We start from the raw sequence: 16880 nt of genomic DNA on the forward strand, positions 1-16880 counted from the left end.
GAGTTAGGGTTAAGTCTGACTCTTCCCATCCTTTATACTTTTATGCTATCAGGAGAAGAGGATAGTGTCTGGTGTGCTAGATATCCTCTGGTTAACCCCACAGGTCCCCCTCTCTATTGCTCTGGACCCTGCTTTGTGCCTTAGCACCCCCAGTGTGAAAGGCATTCAAGGGGCCCATCTTCCAGCTTCCTTTGTGTTTGGTCAATGGGAAGCCTGGCTGGAGACAGAGGGAGGAGGGTGTTGAGGCTTCTCTCCAAGGGATGCTGCCCATTGCCAGCTGTGTCCTTCTTCCTAGGTTCTTTTCCCTCTGGGGTTGGTCCTCTGCAATGGGCTGCAGATGACAGATTTGCTGCTAAAATTCTGGGCTCTGCACTACTACTGTGGCTTCCACAGCTTTGTAATGAGCAATTTTGGAAGTAAGTCCTCTGTCTGCCATGTGTTTATTGCTGTTGGAGTCCTGACTAATTTACTATATGTAAAAGTAGTTAGGTGTTTTGGTTGTAATTTCAAGTATAATAGTTAATTTAACTATTAACTAAAATCTCAATAAAAGGAAGAACAACGTTGTCATCAAGAGGCACCTTACCTAAAACTTAGGAGAGTAACATGAATAACTTTTTTGCTTATATGAAGTAAACAGAACTAAAAGTAAAGTCTCAAGATAGTTAAGTTTTGTGATTTCCAGGAAATTCACCAATAACTGATTTATTATATTTTCAAGAAAACTCAGAGTAGTGAGGGAAAAAAAAGAAAAAAGAAAAAAAAAGAACAAGGAAGAAAGTGTGAAAAGCTGTTGATGGCAGAGTATCGGGAAGAAAGGGAATTAGGATCAGTGGTAAAAAGAGAAGTGGAAAGAGTAAAGCAGAAAACAAGGAAATTTGAAATGAGAAGTTGTGAGAAGTAGAAAGGAAAGTAGAGAAACAGTACTCATCTCTAAAGTGGCCTGAGTCTAACACCTGGGCATTGTAAAGGCCGAGGGAAAGGAAGAGCAAAGGAAAAAGACTGAGAAAAAGCCTGGCGATCAAAACATACCACAGGCTATATACAGTTCATTTTGAATTCATTCCCTTTATGAAGCATGAAGGGACAGCCAACCTACCCTCGTATAACTGAGCGTATTGCGGGAACCCGGCAGCTCGGAGCCAGTCACATGCTTCCTTTGCCTCAATCTCTGAAAAAGACAAAAAGGGGAGACACATGAGTCGACTCATCAGCCACACACTGGAAATCTATCTTCTTAATGAAGGAGAAAGTGGTGAGCATGATGCAAGTCATCACAACGCAAAATTGTTCTCAGGTAAGTCTGTATTAAGAGGCTACCCAGAAAGGGGTGTAAAATGAGCAGGTATCACAGAGGTACTTGTTATGTGTCTCCTAAAATTATCTTCAATGTTGATCTGTAAGTATTTGGATAATAACAAAACCACAGATTACTAAACACAAAGGCTGAGTTTCAGGCAGGGAAAATGGCTAGGGAGGAGAAAACTGTTTTCTTGATTTTAAAAAAATCTCTTTTTTTTAACTTTTAAAGATAAGACTATTTTACGAGCCTTTTCCACTCTTGGGGTAATAAAGAAATAATACAACTGGAGTCTATGCAAATATATTTTTTTTTTCCATGAAGAAGGGTATTAAAAAGATCCATGCATTCTTTGATGTTATTAATGGCTTTAATTCCCAACACCCTATAACAAGAGGTTCATTCATCAAACACATTAGAATGATTCCAAGCTGCTGCAGAGCTGCAGCATGGAAAAGCAAATCTGGTGATCCAGAATTGTGACGTGAGTTTTATGAGCCTGCTAGAATCTCTAAGGATCAATCCCAAGAGGCTTATCTGTCCTTTGGGTGACCGTTTTTTGGTGTGGCCCTACCAACAGCACACAGGACCACCTGCCTGGAAAAGCTGTGGAGTGAGATGGGAGGAGTCCGCAGTGTGTGAACCAGGTCACTTTTTGACCTTGTAAATCCTGGATCATTTCCCAGCTACAACTCTGATAGACAAATATGAACACAAGAGAAAAGAAACTCATCTGTCAGAAGTCCAGTTTCTCCAAATAAAATTAAACAGCTGATTTTAACAGATCTCCACCAGGGCTCCTTCCTCTGCTGTTGGGATGGTTCCTGGGCAAGGGCATTGTATTTCCATTTACTCTGACGTTTGCTTTTCCCTGTAGCCAAGCCAGAGAGAACAGGGTGTTCTCAAGACCACTGCACTTTACACTAACATCAGCTGTGGACCTGCAAATGTTCATCTATGTTGGCAGTTCTGAGTCTGTGCAGCATAATGTTTAATATGACAGAGCTTCTGGTATATGTTAGAAAAATAAACCAAAGACCAGATTTTACACAGGTCCCCCCCAAACCCACAGCTTCCTCCCACTGATCATGTTTGATATGGAATGAGATTTAAATTCAGGGACAGAGAGTCTGAGGTGGCCCCTACTCTAGTACCTGCTTTTTTTCAGCATCCTCCAATCCATTGTCATTTCTGGGGTTGAGAGTTTTTAGGTATTGACTTCTTTCTCTGGTGGCAGATTTTTTTTTTAAGCCTAATTGTTATCAGCACTGACCTAATAAGTACTCATGCCTGTCATGCATACATCATTAGAACTATATGGGAATAAAAGTTTTGGGAAATATTTCCCAAATATATCTCTAAGATCCACAAGTACAGTTCAAAACAGACCTTCAGCTGAATGATACTGAGTGGGCTAACCTGAGCTTCCCACTGGAGGATCCGAAAGGCAGTTATTCTACCTTTCAAGAGTTCTATTTAGAGCTCATTAGAGAGTCTGAGGCAAAACTTTCCACTATGATAACTACACACGCACTTTAGGGGAAGTAGGAAAGGCACATTCTGACTATCACATGCTGTCAGTGTTGTGAGTTACACTGAATAGATAAGCTGTTGCTTTAGAAACTTAAACTTGGGGGTTGCCTTTTACTTAAAAATAATATTGTAGTGACCTCCCTGGTGGTGCAGCAGGTTAAAGCACAGCACTAGAAGATAAAGCCACTTCAGCATGAGTTCAATCCCCGCCCTGGAAGTGACCCACTTGCTCAGCAGACCTCTCCTGACCCACCCGCTGCCCCCCTCAGCAGTGTATTTCGTTGATCTGCTTTTTGGATAACTTCATTTTATTTATTCACAAGGGCAACACAGATAATGAATTGAGATGCCATTTGCATGTAAACAATCAATTTTTAAACAGAATCTGTCTAAATCAAATCTCCAAGTCAGCAGAGTTTTGAAATGAGTAGGTATTTAGTTTTGAAGTCTCACTTCAAATGATGATTAAAACTATAGGTAGTAAATACTAACAAATTATTAGAAGTCCATAATAACAAATCCCAGCCATGGGGGGTGGTTCCTCCCCATCACTGCCCATACCTAATTTATTATACTATTTTTAAAATGTCTACTAAACAAGAACTCCCAACCCTACCACCAGGAGTCCCAACATCTTGATATAACAATTTGAGGACAAATTGTTTACCACCACTGAAAAAACAAACAAATAAATTTGGCATAATAACCACTATCAAAATTGACTTTATCAAGGGGCAAAAAAAGTCTTATAATTTTGGCCCTCCCTGGTGGCGCAGCGGGTTAAAGCATAGCACTGAGAATCTAAAGCCGCTTCTGCATGAGTTCGATTCCCGCCTGCTCCGGAGGTGACCACATGGCGTGGCAGACCTCTCCTGACCCGCCCGCTGCTCCCCTCAGCAGTGTACTTCGTCGATCTGCCTGTTCTGCTCCCTGCTCTGTCTCTGGTGAAGCCTCTCACCGCCCCTGAGCCTCTGGCCTGTACCCCAGTTCTGTATGAACAAATAAATAAATCTTTAAAAAAAAAAAAGTCTTATAATTTCTACTAATCCCTTCCTATTCCTACTAAAATCTATCAGCCAAATGCCAATGTTCTCCTGAGGCTACAACTCTTGCAGTGGTCAAAATGATCAGAAGATTAAAAAGAAATCATTATTGCTGGTTTCCCACTTGACAAAAGTCTACCTAGTGAGATTAAAATGACATTTCAGGGGAGTCTGAAACCTTACTGCTACTGTGTTCTTGTGGGCCAATATAACACTAAGTAAGAGCTCTAAGGGTCACTAAAATCACATTTTTGATGGTTACTTGTTCTCTATTTGCTATTGATACCTGCCCCTTTAGCAGTTCAGCCCCATAGCTACAAGGTAAAGCATGAACTTATTGGATGTCTCCTATAGAAAATCTAAATACGGACTGGAACCAGGAAATGCTCTTCCACAGAGCAGCCTCTAGTCTCCATTGTGATTATGCCATTACCACTGCTAGAGAAAATTCAGTGTATTTGCCCCAGTATCATGACAGGATTTCAATGCACAGGATTCAATAGAAACTTCAAGAGAATTTCACAATACAATCTCACCCTATTATATGATACTGTAACAAGTATCTATTTTTGCCTGCCCAACATTTTCCCACACTGCTTTGCATGTCTCTATTAAGAATCTTTTCTATAGAGTTGAGGTGGGGCTGATTCCCTCATTGCCCCTGATACATTCTTTAGTCCTAACACCACTACCCACAGGGATATTCCTTAAGAGAACCACATGACCTTTATTCTAAGGAGCCCAAGGAGATTTGGGTTTTTAAGTTAATAGTTGAGGGGGCTGAACTGACTAGTTGAAAAGGGAGATACTTAGTTTTTTAGCTGAAGCTTGAGCTGCACTAAAACCAAGCAAATCCTGTCACTCAACAAAATCAGAATATGGTTTGGCACAAGAAGAGCTCTCTGCCACATTCCTATGATTCTTCTTGAGGAAAAGTCACTTGTTTTGTCTCAGTAGACTTTCCTAGACACTGGGAACACGATGTGACCTCTGTCCAGAGCAGAACAGTAGAGGGAGATCATTTTACTCATTCCTGTGGGGATGCACGTTGAAGGGGGTTGGAACAAGGTCACTGTGGAGGCTCACCACGGCCTGTGACACTGGTTTTAGTAAGTATGATCATGTTTCTTAATTATACATGTTCAGTGTTGAAAACTCAACTCATTCCATTACTAACAAATAATTCAAAATATGGTATGTGTGAAAATGCTAATGTGTACATATCTTTGGTTGTTCCTTTTTTCACATAATAAGAATTGCATTTCCCCATATAATGATGTTTAGTGACAAAATGGGAAATTAACTTTGTCTTGAGAAATAATAAGTACTTGATTTTTGAATGCTACCAATCACACTTCCTGGCTGGAAGATGATAACATCATTTATCAATTCAGTAGGATCTTAGCAGCACAGACTGTGGAGAAGGCTGGAAGATGATGTGAATTAAAAAAAAGATTAACAAGGTGCTTCTTCAAAGAAGTATCATTTAGGGATGCTAGAATTGTTAGGTGGACAAGGTTCAGTAAGTCAGTAAGGTCTAATACCAAGAATAGCAAGTGTTCCACCCAGGTTTGCTGACTATCTCTCATGTTACAATATCACTGAATTTTTTAACTGATGCTTCTAGCTAGAGTGCTTGAGAACAGGATGCTCCTGCTAAGCATTTTAAGTGCATTGGCTTATAACATCCTCAGCACAGCAAATATTTTTTCCTATTGCTAACTCAAAAGAATACCATGCTTTCCAAATGACCTGAAATTCAAATTAGGGCCACATTAAAGTTTTTTATCTTCAGAAAATTGGTTAGCTAAAAGGAACCTACACAGCAAGGGAAGATTCTGACATCATTACATATGGGCATAGATATTTCTGTTGTTTTGACAATTTATGGAGGTCTTCTTTCTTGAATGTTCATTAAATGTACTTAAGAGAAGCAGAGAAGGAGAGGTGTGATTTACAAAAGTAAGCTTGAGAACCATATTTTGTTTTTGCGTTTAAATTGGCTCACATGGTGGGCACCCCATTTTTGAAAGATTATGGGTGACTCAACCATCATAAGATGTCAGTGGTTGCAATTATCACTATTAAGGTATGCCACAGGTATTAACATTTCAACAGGCGCAAAGCTGTTGACTTAGGTGACTACTACTACTGAATTAGCTTCATTTTTAACTTACCACTTAAGGCAAATGAATCCTTTGTCTTCACATGGAATTCTCAAGTGAAATCCCTACTTATTAAAGGTGCATTCACTTGGCCATACATTAGGCCAATTTTGTTCAAGTCAATGCCAGCGTTTTTTATTCTAAGGATAGGAGCGATGCAATCATTGGTATTACAGACAATCTTACATGGCCATCGCAACTCCTCTCCCAGCAGGGATGTCCTTAATGACAGCTGCAGGATGGTACATCAGGTTTATGTAGAAAGACACTGTACTTAGATCATGTGCATAGTGTCAGGACACGTCCCTTTGTACTCACGGACTCAGTTCTAACTTTATTGCAATGTGCAAAAGCCCTGAATACATCTTAAATGTATAATCACATACATTTTTCTAACATTAGAACATTTTCTAAGTTACCAATAGGAATATACAATACAGGTTATTGAGAACAAATTTAAAATTAATAATCAGTGACTATTCAAACCAGTGAGCAAACTGACACATACCATTTTGTCTTCCCATAATTTCCCATAAAATAAATTAATGCATTAATTTCATTAATGCATAGCAAACCCTCTTGTTACCAGCTAATGTGTAATTACAGGAAAAAAATCTAGAAGATGCACATGTCCCTGTGAAACTGAATTGTACCGTTATGATGGATATTCAAAGCTGTTTTATGTGTACATTTTTCCTGAAGACAAGGCCCTAGGCATGCAGAGACAAGCTATTCTATCACCAGTTCTAATATGAGCCTTATTTCCTAGGCTTTGAAATATCTTCTGCAAGCTGGATTCATAGAAAATCTGCTCACTTAAAAATAATTTCTGCGGGAGTAACAAAGGATGAAGGAAGTTCTATATGTAAATAGTTGACCTATTTATTGCCATTTAAGGCTAGTTTTTCATCTTGTTTAAAATAATCTTTTTGGGTCCTGTTGAGAAAATTAAATGTACATTTAATTTATAATTTGTTTAACTATTGAATAATAGTTATAAAGTTATAATGAACACATATTTTCTTATCTGTTCCCAATGATTCCTCTGTGGTTGCCACACGATTTGCAGCTCTCCTTCAGCTGGGAAGCATATACTTTCCACCCCATTGATGTTTGGCTTGGCCATATGACCTACTTCGACCAGTGAAATGTGAGTAGAAGCAACCAACAAATGCTAGTTTTTAGCAAAAGTCTTCATGAGCCATCACCTAATTCTGCCAGCTTTTCTACCCTTTTCTCTTTGCCATGAGTCTAATATATCTCAGAGAGAGGCTGTTCTTTCAGGCAGGGCCCTGGAGAGATAACACAAGGAACAAAGCCACAGCAGACTGGCTGTTGACTCGTTACGTGAGCAAGAAATAAACTTCTGTTGTTTTATGCCACTACATTTGAGGAACAATTTGTTACAGTGGCACAATCTACCATAAGCTAGTTTAACACAGCTGCCAGATATTCACCCTACAGTTGAAGCATACAGATGCACTATGAATCTATTTCAACTAGTAGCTGGTGCTGGATATCCTCTAGTGCGCATAGCAATGAACAGTTTCAGTAATTATTTCTGGTAGGAATTCTGCTTTTCTGCCTACAGGCACAGCCTATATGAATATTAAAAAAATGTTTTTCATGCTCCTCTATCACAGTCATCCATTTGTGCGTGGGCTCACACACAATCACAATCACAAACACACATACCATTTTTTTCTCTTCCATACATAAACACATAGCACAGAAAATCCAAAGGTCACTTCCAATTGAACAAGGAAAGTATTCAGGATCAATACTGTTCTCTATGCCCATATTCTTAAGAGTATATAACTCCACCCCCCACACCCCCAATCAATCACAAAGAAAAAGAAAGCAGAAAATATATGATCTACTAGCCAAATAGTTTCTGACCAGATTGCTTTGACTCAAGTTTTCCATGAGGCAGAATAGCTCTTTATTCTCCTCTTTCATTTGGTACAGATTGTTCCCATCAGGCGCTTGTGGTATTTCTCAGAGAGGCTGCATGCATACACAAGCACATGAAAATCCTCAGCCTTTTGAAGATGTGGAGCCACTGCCTACCACTAAATCCCACGAGATGTCCAAAATGGAGTCAGTTAAGCAATTGAGTGCAAAGTAGGGGAATTGATTCATATAATTAGAAAGAGGTCATAATTTGCAGGCACATCCATAGTGAACCAGCAAGGCAACAGTCTTGATTTAACCATTCATGGATAAGGGAGGCCATGAAATTCTGGAAGTGTGTTCTCTCTCTTTCCCTAATTCTGCTCTTTTGGCCTCTTGAAAACGTAGAAGACAAGAGTCCATGATAGCTGACTTCTTGTTGGCTCACAGAAGCAAAAGCCATAGTGTCCAAGAGGTAGGCCAGCTTGCTATTATCAGAAAAATGATGCATGTTCTGTTATACTGACGATTTCTCACATGGACAAAAGCTACTATTTAATGGGTCCCATCATTGGATGCCAGGTTCCTTGGCTTTGGATAGGCACTTTCTACTCTGCATCTCTTAAAGTCACTTATTATATAAATAACTTTAAAAAATTAAAGTAAAATTGACATGTGATAATGTATTAGTTTCAAGTGTACAACATGATTTGATATTTACAAATATTGAAAAATCATCACAATAAGTTAACACCTATGTATTCATAGCCATACATTTTTAACTTAAGACTTCTATTTTAAATGTTAAAACATTCATTCATGTTTTAGGAAATCAAACCCCTTTGTATCTATTTTAAGTCAATCTAAATGTCTATAACTTGTAAAGGTTTATCTGTTACTTCAGTTTCTTAACTCATCTCTTTTATTGCTTTGAGAACTTCAATTACGCCAGACACTTTTAAGCTACTGTGCAGGCATTGGGAGTACAAAATCTGTCGCCCAGATAAAATAAGTCCAAGAATCCTACAGATACAATTTTACTTGAATTTACAAGTTAATTGAGGCACCCTACCACAAATACAGCCAAATGGGTGTTAAGTTTACCTGCATCTGGGGCTCGCATGACAACATAGTCACTAACATTTCTGACTTCAAACATAAGGTTCTATGCATTTCGCTTCTCATAAATAGCAATACCTGGATCAGTCAAAAATGAGTGTTTGCTTAATTAATCCTAAGAAAAGATGTGCATAACTCAAGTGTAATTTTATTAACTATATATAAAAATTTCATAATGTAGTCATGCATCCGATTTTTAAATATTTACCGGGAAGATATTTACTGGGAATTTTCCAACGTGTCTTTGCCAGTTTTCTGAAATACTTTCTATTGTCTGCAATAGTACTGGTGTGTGAATCATTTTCTAAGCATACACTACTCATTCCAGAAAATAAGGGCCAGATTAAAAAAAATTAAGTTATTAATAGGTTTTCACTTACAGATTCATTTTCCTTTTGTTCTTTATGGCTAAAGAAACTGCCGAGTTTAGAGATTTGCTAAGAATTAGAACTTTTACTTTGTAATTCATTAATTCACACAAACACATTTCTTTAAAAAGTCAATTTAAAGTGATATCTTAAAACAGCTTCACCTGATTTGGGGTGGGGAGAGATTAAGCTTCCAACCAAAGAGGTGGGAAACTTAACTGGCCTCTTGAAGCCCCTCTTCTGTGCGTGCGTGCTTTTTCATCAAGCATTAGGAGATACAAAAATGAAGTGTATCTTGCTATGATCTAACCACAAGTTAACTGAGGCATCCCATAAACACACCACAAATACAACCAAATGGGTTTTTAAGAAAGTTATATAAACCATTAAAATTTTTTAAAAGCTTAAAACATAATAAAAGTTTAATCTTGGAGAGTTCAATTTGGGTAGAAGATAACTTAAAGAGTCACTTGGGTTTTAATAATTATTGTCACAAAATCTTTGTTCAACCCCCTTTAAATCTCAAGTTTAAAAACACAGCAGGAAATGGCAGAAGCGTGTATCATGTAACCACACAACTACTTCTAAATGGAGGAGGTCTGGATAACTCTGCCTTTTACAACTATAAATTACCTGACCAGCTTTGGGTATGCAACACATTTTACTAATGTAGTCAATTTGGTGGTTTTGACATATATGCTTGCCCAAGTACTCACTAAATTCTGGTATAGAAGGCTCATTCCTCTAAGAACAGACTAGGGCAAGAACTAAAAGTGACTTAAAATTCTCTCTTGAATGAAATCTAATAGAAGAGCAGCACAACCTAAACCCAATATTGAACACAGTACATGTACACTCAAGCCAAGACTGAATTATACTGATGAAAGGAAAGAGCACACAAACTAATTTAACAATTTCAAATGTTAGCAAGATTCCTGATTTACAAAGGCACCAGCAGACTCATATTGACAGTGTTTGGTGATTGTAGACACCGGGCAGCACTGATCTTTGATGCCTCTCACAGGCTGGATAACCTGCAACAGCCAATCTGAGGACAGGTGGAACCAGGGAAAAGCCTGGGCTTTAGCTGCATTCCGCTGAGATGGAGGACAGAGGGAAGCTAAGCTTTTTAAAAGATAAGTTTCTTTTAAGGCTTACTTAGTTTTAAAAAGTCAAATAAAATGATTTTGTTGTCCTTATACTTAGTAAAAATATACACAAAAAAGAAAGAAAAATTGCTACAAAAATTGAGCAACATCTGTTGCACACTGTCTCTTATCCTTTTATTATGAAGATGTATAGACTATCTAGGATAAATACACTATTCCATATCGTTTACAGATCGCATACCAATATAGATTACTAAAGTCTAATCTGCTTTTTCATTTGCTAATGCATTCTGAACTTTCCACGCCAACAGGATCTTTTTCAAACCTTTGAGTAGTATCCCTACTGTGATTACTTCAACAAGCATCTTCTTTTATCAGTCAAGGTTTCCATAATGAATGAAAAAGAATAAATCCAATCCTCTGGAGCCTTTTGTTCTAAATAAAGAATTTTACCAGAACATGCATACTGGTGAATACATTTTAGGGAGTACTTCTGGGTTGACATTTCTCATGTTATTTTACATTCTGGATTAAAACACATCTCATATGGTTTTGATTTATATTCTCAGAAGACTTCAAAAAGGAAATTCCAAGTGGAAGTTTATTCATACACCAAAACTATGTTTAAATGATGCTACAGGGATGTCTTAAACTAACACAAGTCAGGAAGTTCAAAGTTAAGGTTAGATTTTGGACCCTGTTCCCACCTCTTCCTTCTTGGTATTTGCTAAGTGGAAATTTTATGTAACAGCTGTTCTGTTTGTCTTTGACCTCCTGCATATGTGTTTAGATCATTTCAAAGATGCATTTCACTTTATGGAATAAACTGGTATTTTCTAAAGGGTGTTGCTGAAGTTTCAAGGTCACATTTAAGAACAAAACAAAACATAAAATAGACTAAATAAAGAAAAGCTCCATATCTCGTTGTAATGACTAGATGAATTTTTAAACTCTTTGTGACATCCAACTCCTTTCAACAGGGATTAAAGCAAAATGTGACCTATGTACTTCTAAAACTAGAAAAATCAACTAGGAATGCATCTCTTTAGAACCAACAGCTTTATTTGTGTGCTGGGTTAATGGTTACTGATTTAAAGAAGGGCTTAAAGTGAAGACATTCTAACATTTTTCTTAATTAATGACATCTATCACTTAAGTAAAATCTCTCCTTGCATATTTCTATGTGTGTGTATTTGTATACACACACACACACAAACTTACATACATGCACACAAACACTTAGTTTTATGAATTGACTTTGTTTTAACATCTATCAATTTGTTGATAAATAAAAGTCCTTTATTTGTGGGCACACTATATACGAAAGGTACACAGCAATTCTGCCTGGAAGCAAGGACTGAGTTCAAGTCTATTATTATCTTCATGATTTTGCATAGGTTACCTTCAACAAGACTTAGTTTCACTATAACATGAGTGCCTAAATTAGAGTGTTGTTGTCAGAGTGACATGAGTTATTGCCTGTAAAATGACTAGATATTAGTAGGGCCATACTGTTTGCCTCTATTACTACAGAGGAAGTACTTACTATTACTTTCCCATAATAAAAAAAAAATTGTGGTTCTGATTCTCTCGACTCAGCTCTTCTTTACTCGGCCTTGAGAAGTAGAAGGCAGTCATCTTATTTATTTATACAGCAGACATCTGTTGGGTGCCCACCATGTGAAAAGCCTGCTGGGAAGCACTGTGGGAGAATACACAGCTGTGACAGGGAGGTTCCTGCCTTGCAGGTCTCTAAGCTCAGCAGGCAAGACAAAAACACATGCAGGCATCTCCACAACCCAAGAAAGCAAAAGCTTGCCAGAGTAAGATAAAATCCTCCAGGGCTTGGGGTGGGAGGGGTCATTTGGGAGAAGGTGACCAGGAAAACTTAGCAGAGGAGACTTGTGCCAGAAAATGGTTAGCTATCTGTAACCACTGTTATGCCTGTAGCAATCCCTTTTCTGCCCACTACCTGATTTTGAAGTTGGGATTCCTGTCAACTCCATGCCTTTGTGGAGTAAATGCTTATGCTTCTCCATCTGAGCCTGCAGAAGGGTTTTTGGGCTAAGTGTTGCCTGTTCCCTCTGTCCTGATTCTCATGAGCCTACTGAAATTATTTTTTTCATTTATAGGAGACTTTGTTATGCTCTGTTTTTTTTAATGTTGTATTGAAGGACGACAGCAATACAATGCTGTTTCACAAGATATAACAAAGGTCATAAATGAAAAATGACACTTTGAAAATGGCAGTCAGGAGCTCCACAGGCTGATATTTTTAGGATATGAATGTGAGGTTGAACAGAACAATCTAGCAATTATAGTTTATGATGTGCTTTCCAGTTAATAAGTAAAATATTAGCTATCAGGTGCTTGATATGTAAGGATCTCAAGGGCACAGATGTATTTAAACATAACCAAACATATCAGAACCTTGGGAAAGAAATCTATCAGAAATGTAGACTTTGTTAAAGGAAATGCCTCCAAAAGATTATTTTTCCATGTTATGAGAAAAAAAAATGAGAAAATTGTGAGCAAGGGATACAGGCTTCCTGTGAACCTGTGAATTAATGACTGGGAGAAGTTTCAGGCTAATGTAGAGTCCAAGGTCACTGACCTCAGGAGGTCATGATTCTCCCAGATAGGTTTCCTGCCAAGGTCATTCTCACTATTAAAAACATCCTAGGTGTGTATTTTGTGATCTGAACCATTGTGAGGAGGTAACTGAGAGGGTAATTCAAATACCATTAAAATACTTCAAATTATTTACAATAAAAACAAAGAAACAGTTTGCTCTCATGCTTAGAATAATTACAGTTAATGTTTCATGACAGTTCAAATTATACTTAATGTTGAACAGAATTTTTTTCTCCAAATAAGGGACAGTAAGTATATATTCTCTCTCTCTCTCTTTCTCTCTCTCTCTCTCACACACACACTTTAATTGAGATGAACTTTTTCTTGTTTATGCTAAGAATTAGGGATTCTTAATCTAGGGTTTTAAAAGTCAGAACCTTGGGAACCTCTTTCTATGCAAATATTGTTATACTGGTCCTTTGTTTGCTACTGCTAAGTAGATTTCATTAAATTCTCCAAATCATTTATTCCACCATTAAAGTACTCACATATAACCCAAGAAGAAGAAAATTGTATGCACCTTGGAGACTGAAATGAGGGCCAACTTTTTCCTGCTCTGTTTATGGTGGGGAACCAATTTTTGAGTTTGGGACCTGGAAACATAAATGATCTCTATCACTCACATACATGCGCACGGGCACACACATGCATATACAAGCATATACTTGATATAGGTTTACATATGTCCATTAAACATGTCCTAGATAACTGCAAGTAGGCTTAAATAAATATGAAGTTTTTAGCGTCCTTTTAAACAATGACATTACAGGTATACACTGAAGCTTGGCAAACTTACATTTTTGCACATCTAATTTGTAGTCCAGAGCCTGGCAAATGAATGATAAGTGAATAAATGAATGACTGTGTTAAAAGGAAAACACTTAGAGCTTCCTGAATTTATAGGCCTATAAATACCTATAATGATTTTCAGATACCTGCCCTTCCAACTCAAAGGGCTCTAGGAAATGTGGGAATCTGTATGGTGAAGGTAGTTTGCAAACTGCAATGCCCTTTATTAAAATAAGGTGACATTAATCTTCTAGCTGTGATCCCACCCCTGGGGGATGTGTCCTCAGAGAGCTCTCGGCAGCTCAGTCTTTGCACATGCTGATGTTGCCATTTTCTGAAGGGCAGGGCACTTGACAATATCCTAGCGCTGACTGGGAGAGTTGTTTCTGCTGGATCTGATCCCTTTTCCCTCCCTTCTTCAAGGAATCTGGGAATTCCAAAGGCACATATTACTGCAAGATTTAGTCTTGGAAGAAGAATACTGTGAAAAGATTTTCCTGTTTTCTTCCTTTTTAAGACTATCACATCTAATTGGAAGAAAATCACGCTTGCGGATAATTAGACACAACTACAGAAAAAGAATATCATAGGACTTTCAAATGTTCTAACAATCTTTATTAAGAAATGCATCTTATATAGTTGTGAACATTCACACATTCATACACACAACTACTGGCACACACAAATGCTGAAAAAAAGTTTCACAAAGCAATTTATACTTCATGTATGTTTGCAATGCTGTCTGACATTTTTCTTGTCTCATTCTCTCTTACTAAAAATTTCTGCTTATATCCCAGTTTAGAGAACACTGTCTTAGATGACACTGTTAAGACTTTTAGATGAGAAGCACCAAATAACTGAGTGAATAAACTGAACATAGTTATCAGTGTCTAGCTGCTGGGGATCTTCTCAGACTCCTTCCTTCTCTTGGATTCCCCATATTTTCACAACACAACTCCAAGCTTTTATCTATTCAATGTATTCTTCAGACTCCTCTTCTCTCCCCTCTGTTAGGTTTAGAGCCTACCCATGTTCCCAGGACTACTGCAACAGACTCCTGGGAGGTGTGTCTGCTGTATTTCTTGCTTTCTTTACCTGAGATGTAACTACAAACATTCTTAAAACTCATTGCTTTCCCACCACCCACAAATAAAGCACAGCCCAGTATCATTGCCCTCTCTCCCAGTGTCTGTTTGCTTCCAGGCATTCCCAGCCCAGTTTGGATCCAGTTTCATGGAACTGCCTGTTTATCAGTTTATGGTGTTTCAAGTCCTGTGCTTAAGCCGTTTCCTCTCTCTCATTCCTCCTTGTTCTTTTTCTCCTAACCTACTCTCATTATGCCCAGAGAAGATATCATCTCCTGAGTCCCCATTTAGCCTTATTCTTCTCTGGGCTTTGCTATAACTCTTATGAGAATGACTACCCTAAGGATCAAGTACAAGGCAGGGAAAGGAGAGAACAAGTTGAGGTTAAAAACTGTTCAGAGATGGGCCTCCCTGGTGGCTCAAGGGGTTGAAGCACAGCACTAGGAAGCTATCTACAGCCACTGCAGACATAAGTTTGATCCCCGGCCAGGCAGGAGACCCACATGGTGTGGCAGACCTCTCCTGACCCACCTGCTGTTCCCTTCAGCAGTGTACTTCAGTGGACCTGTCTGTTCTGCTCCCCACTCTGTCTCTGGTGAATCCTCTTACCAACCCCCCCCCCCCAACAACACACACACACTTCTGGCCTGTTGTTGTATGCATAAATAATAAATCTTTAAAAAGAAAACAACAATGGTTCAGAGAGGACCTGTGATAATGGAGAGCTAGGTGGAGCATGGGTTTATTCTTGGGGCTCCTAAGCAAACCGTGTTACTTCCCAGTCTCAGTTTCTTCATCTGCAGAATATCTCTGAATTATGCACAGTCTGTGGAGGAGCTCTAAGGATAGGAGAGAGAGTCCAGAGAAGGATGGGCACTCAGTTCACTGCTTCAGTTCGGTCCCTGGGACAGGGTTTTGGGCTTTATTTTCTATTTGTATTTGTTGAACAAAATAAATTTTGTAAATTGACAAAGAACAGGCACTTTCAAACTGAAGTTACTATTGATATACTTGAATGGCAGAAGAAAATAAACAGGTACCCCTCTTGAATCTATATCTTTCCAGCTAGAGATGGAGATAATAACATGCTCTTACTTGTTTTAAGACAAAAAGCTTTCCCTCAAATATTAAGAAAACGGATGTTCCCAAAGATGTACCACCCTATGGCTTTTAATAGGTCAGGATATTCAATCCAGCTGAAGAGGCTCAGATGTAAATTTAAAAGAGAAATCTCACTTTTAGAGATGATTTATTAATTATTATTATTACTATTTTTTAACAACAGTCTCGCTGAACACCTGGAAATGTGGAGCCCGGGTAAATTTTGCTTCTACCCAAGCCACAGTGACAATATGTTGGACCTCAAGGTCTGACTAGAATGAGCTGAGAGACCCAGGCAATGAGGCTGACTGCTGCTGAGGAGTAAGATCCCAGGCTGGAGGCAGAATCTCTGTAGTCAACATAAAGTTCTGGCTTGAAAACAAAGACCTTAAATAGCCCTCCAAAAAAAGCAGGTGATCTTATGTTGTAAAGGCAATTTGGGCATTTCATTCAAGAATGCAACCAAAATCCTCTAAAGATAATTTCAAGGATACAACCCCAATATTTGTATCCTTGTACTCCTCTGCTTAAAATCCATCACTATTTCCAAGTAAAATCCACACTTCTGAGGGCAGCATGTAATTCTTGATCTCAGCATGGTTCCCTGGCATGTCCACATGCATCTCAAAGGCCAGTGTTATTAAGCAACTCTGGGTCCTTGAAACTGCCACAACTTCCCTGGACTCCCCATCCTCTGTTCTCTGTAGGTACTTTCTAGAATGGCTTTCTCCTACTTCATCT

The 16880-nt window shown here is 38.4% G+C and overlaps 1 protein-coding gene across 2 annotated transcripts in view; it reads right to left on the bottom strand.

The window, feature by feature from the left end:
• The window catches only part of STARD13 (StAR-related lipid transfer (START) domain containing 13), a 156850-nt gene that overhangs the window by 59194 nt on the left and 80776 nt on the right, over window positions 1-16880 (bottom strand). For both annotated transcript variants that reach the window (XM_012723221.1, XM_004680197.2), the window contains exon 2: window positions 1100-1171. In XM_012723221.1, the coding sequence (XP_012578675.1) occupies window positions 1100-1171 (72 nt within the window). The remainder of the gene's footprint in view (window positions 1-1099; window positions 1172-16880) is intronic.

The sequence above is a fragment of the Condylura cristata genome, unplaced genomic scaffold, assembly GCF_000260355.1.
Source record: "Condylura cristata isolate star-nosed mole 26May11 unplaced genomic scaffold, ConCri1.0 scaffold00010, whole genome shotgun sequence".
Taxonomy (NCBI): Eukaryota; Metazoa; Chordata; class Mammalia; order Eulipotyphla; family Talpidae; genus Condylura; species Condylura cristata.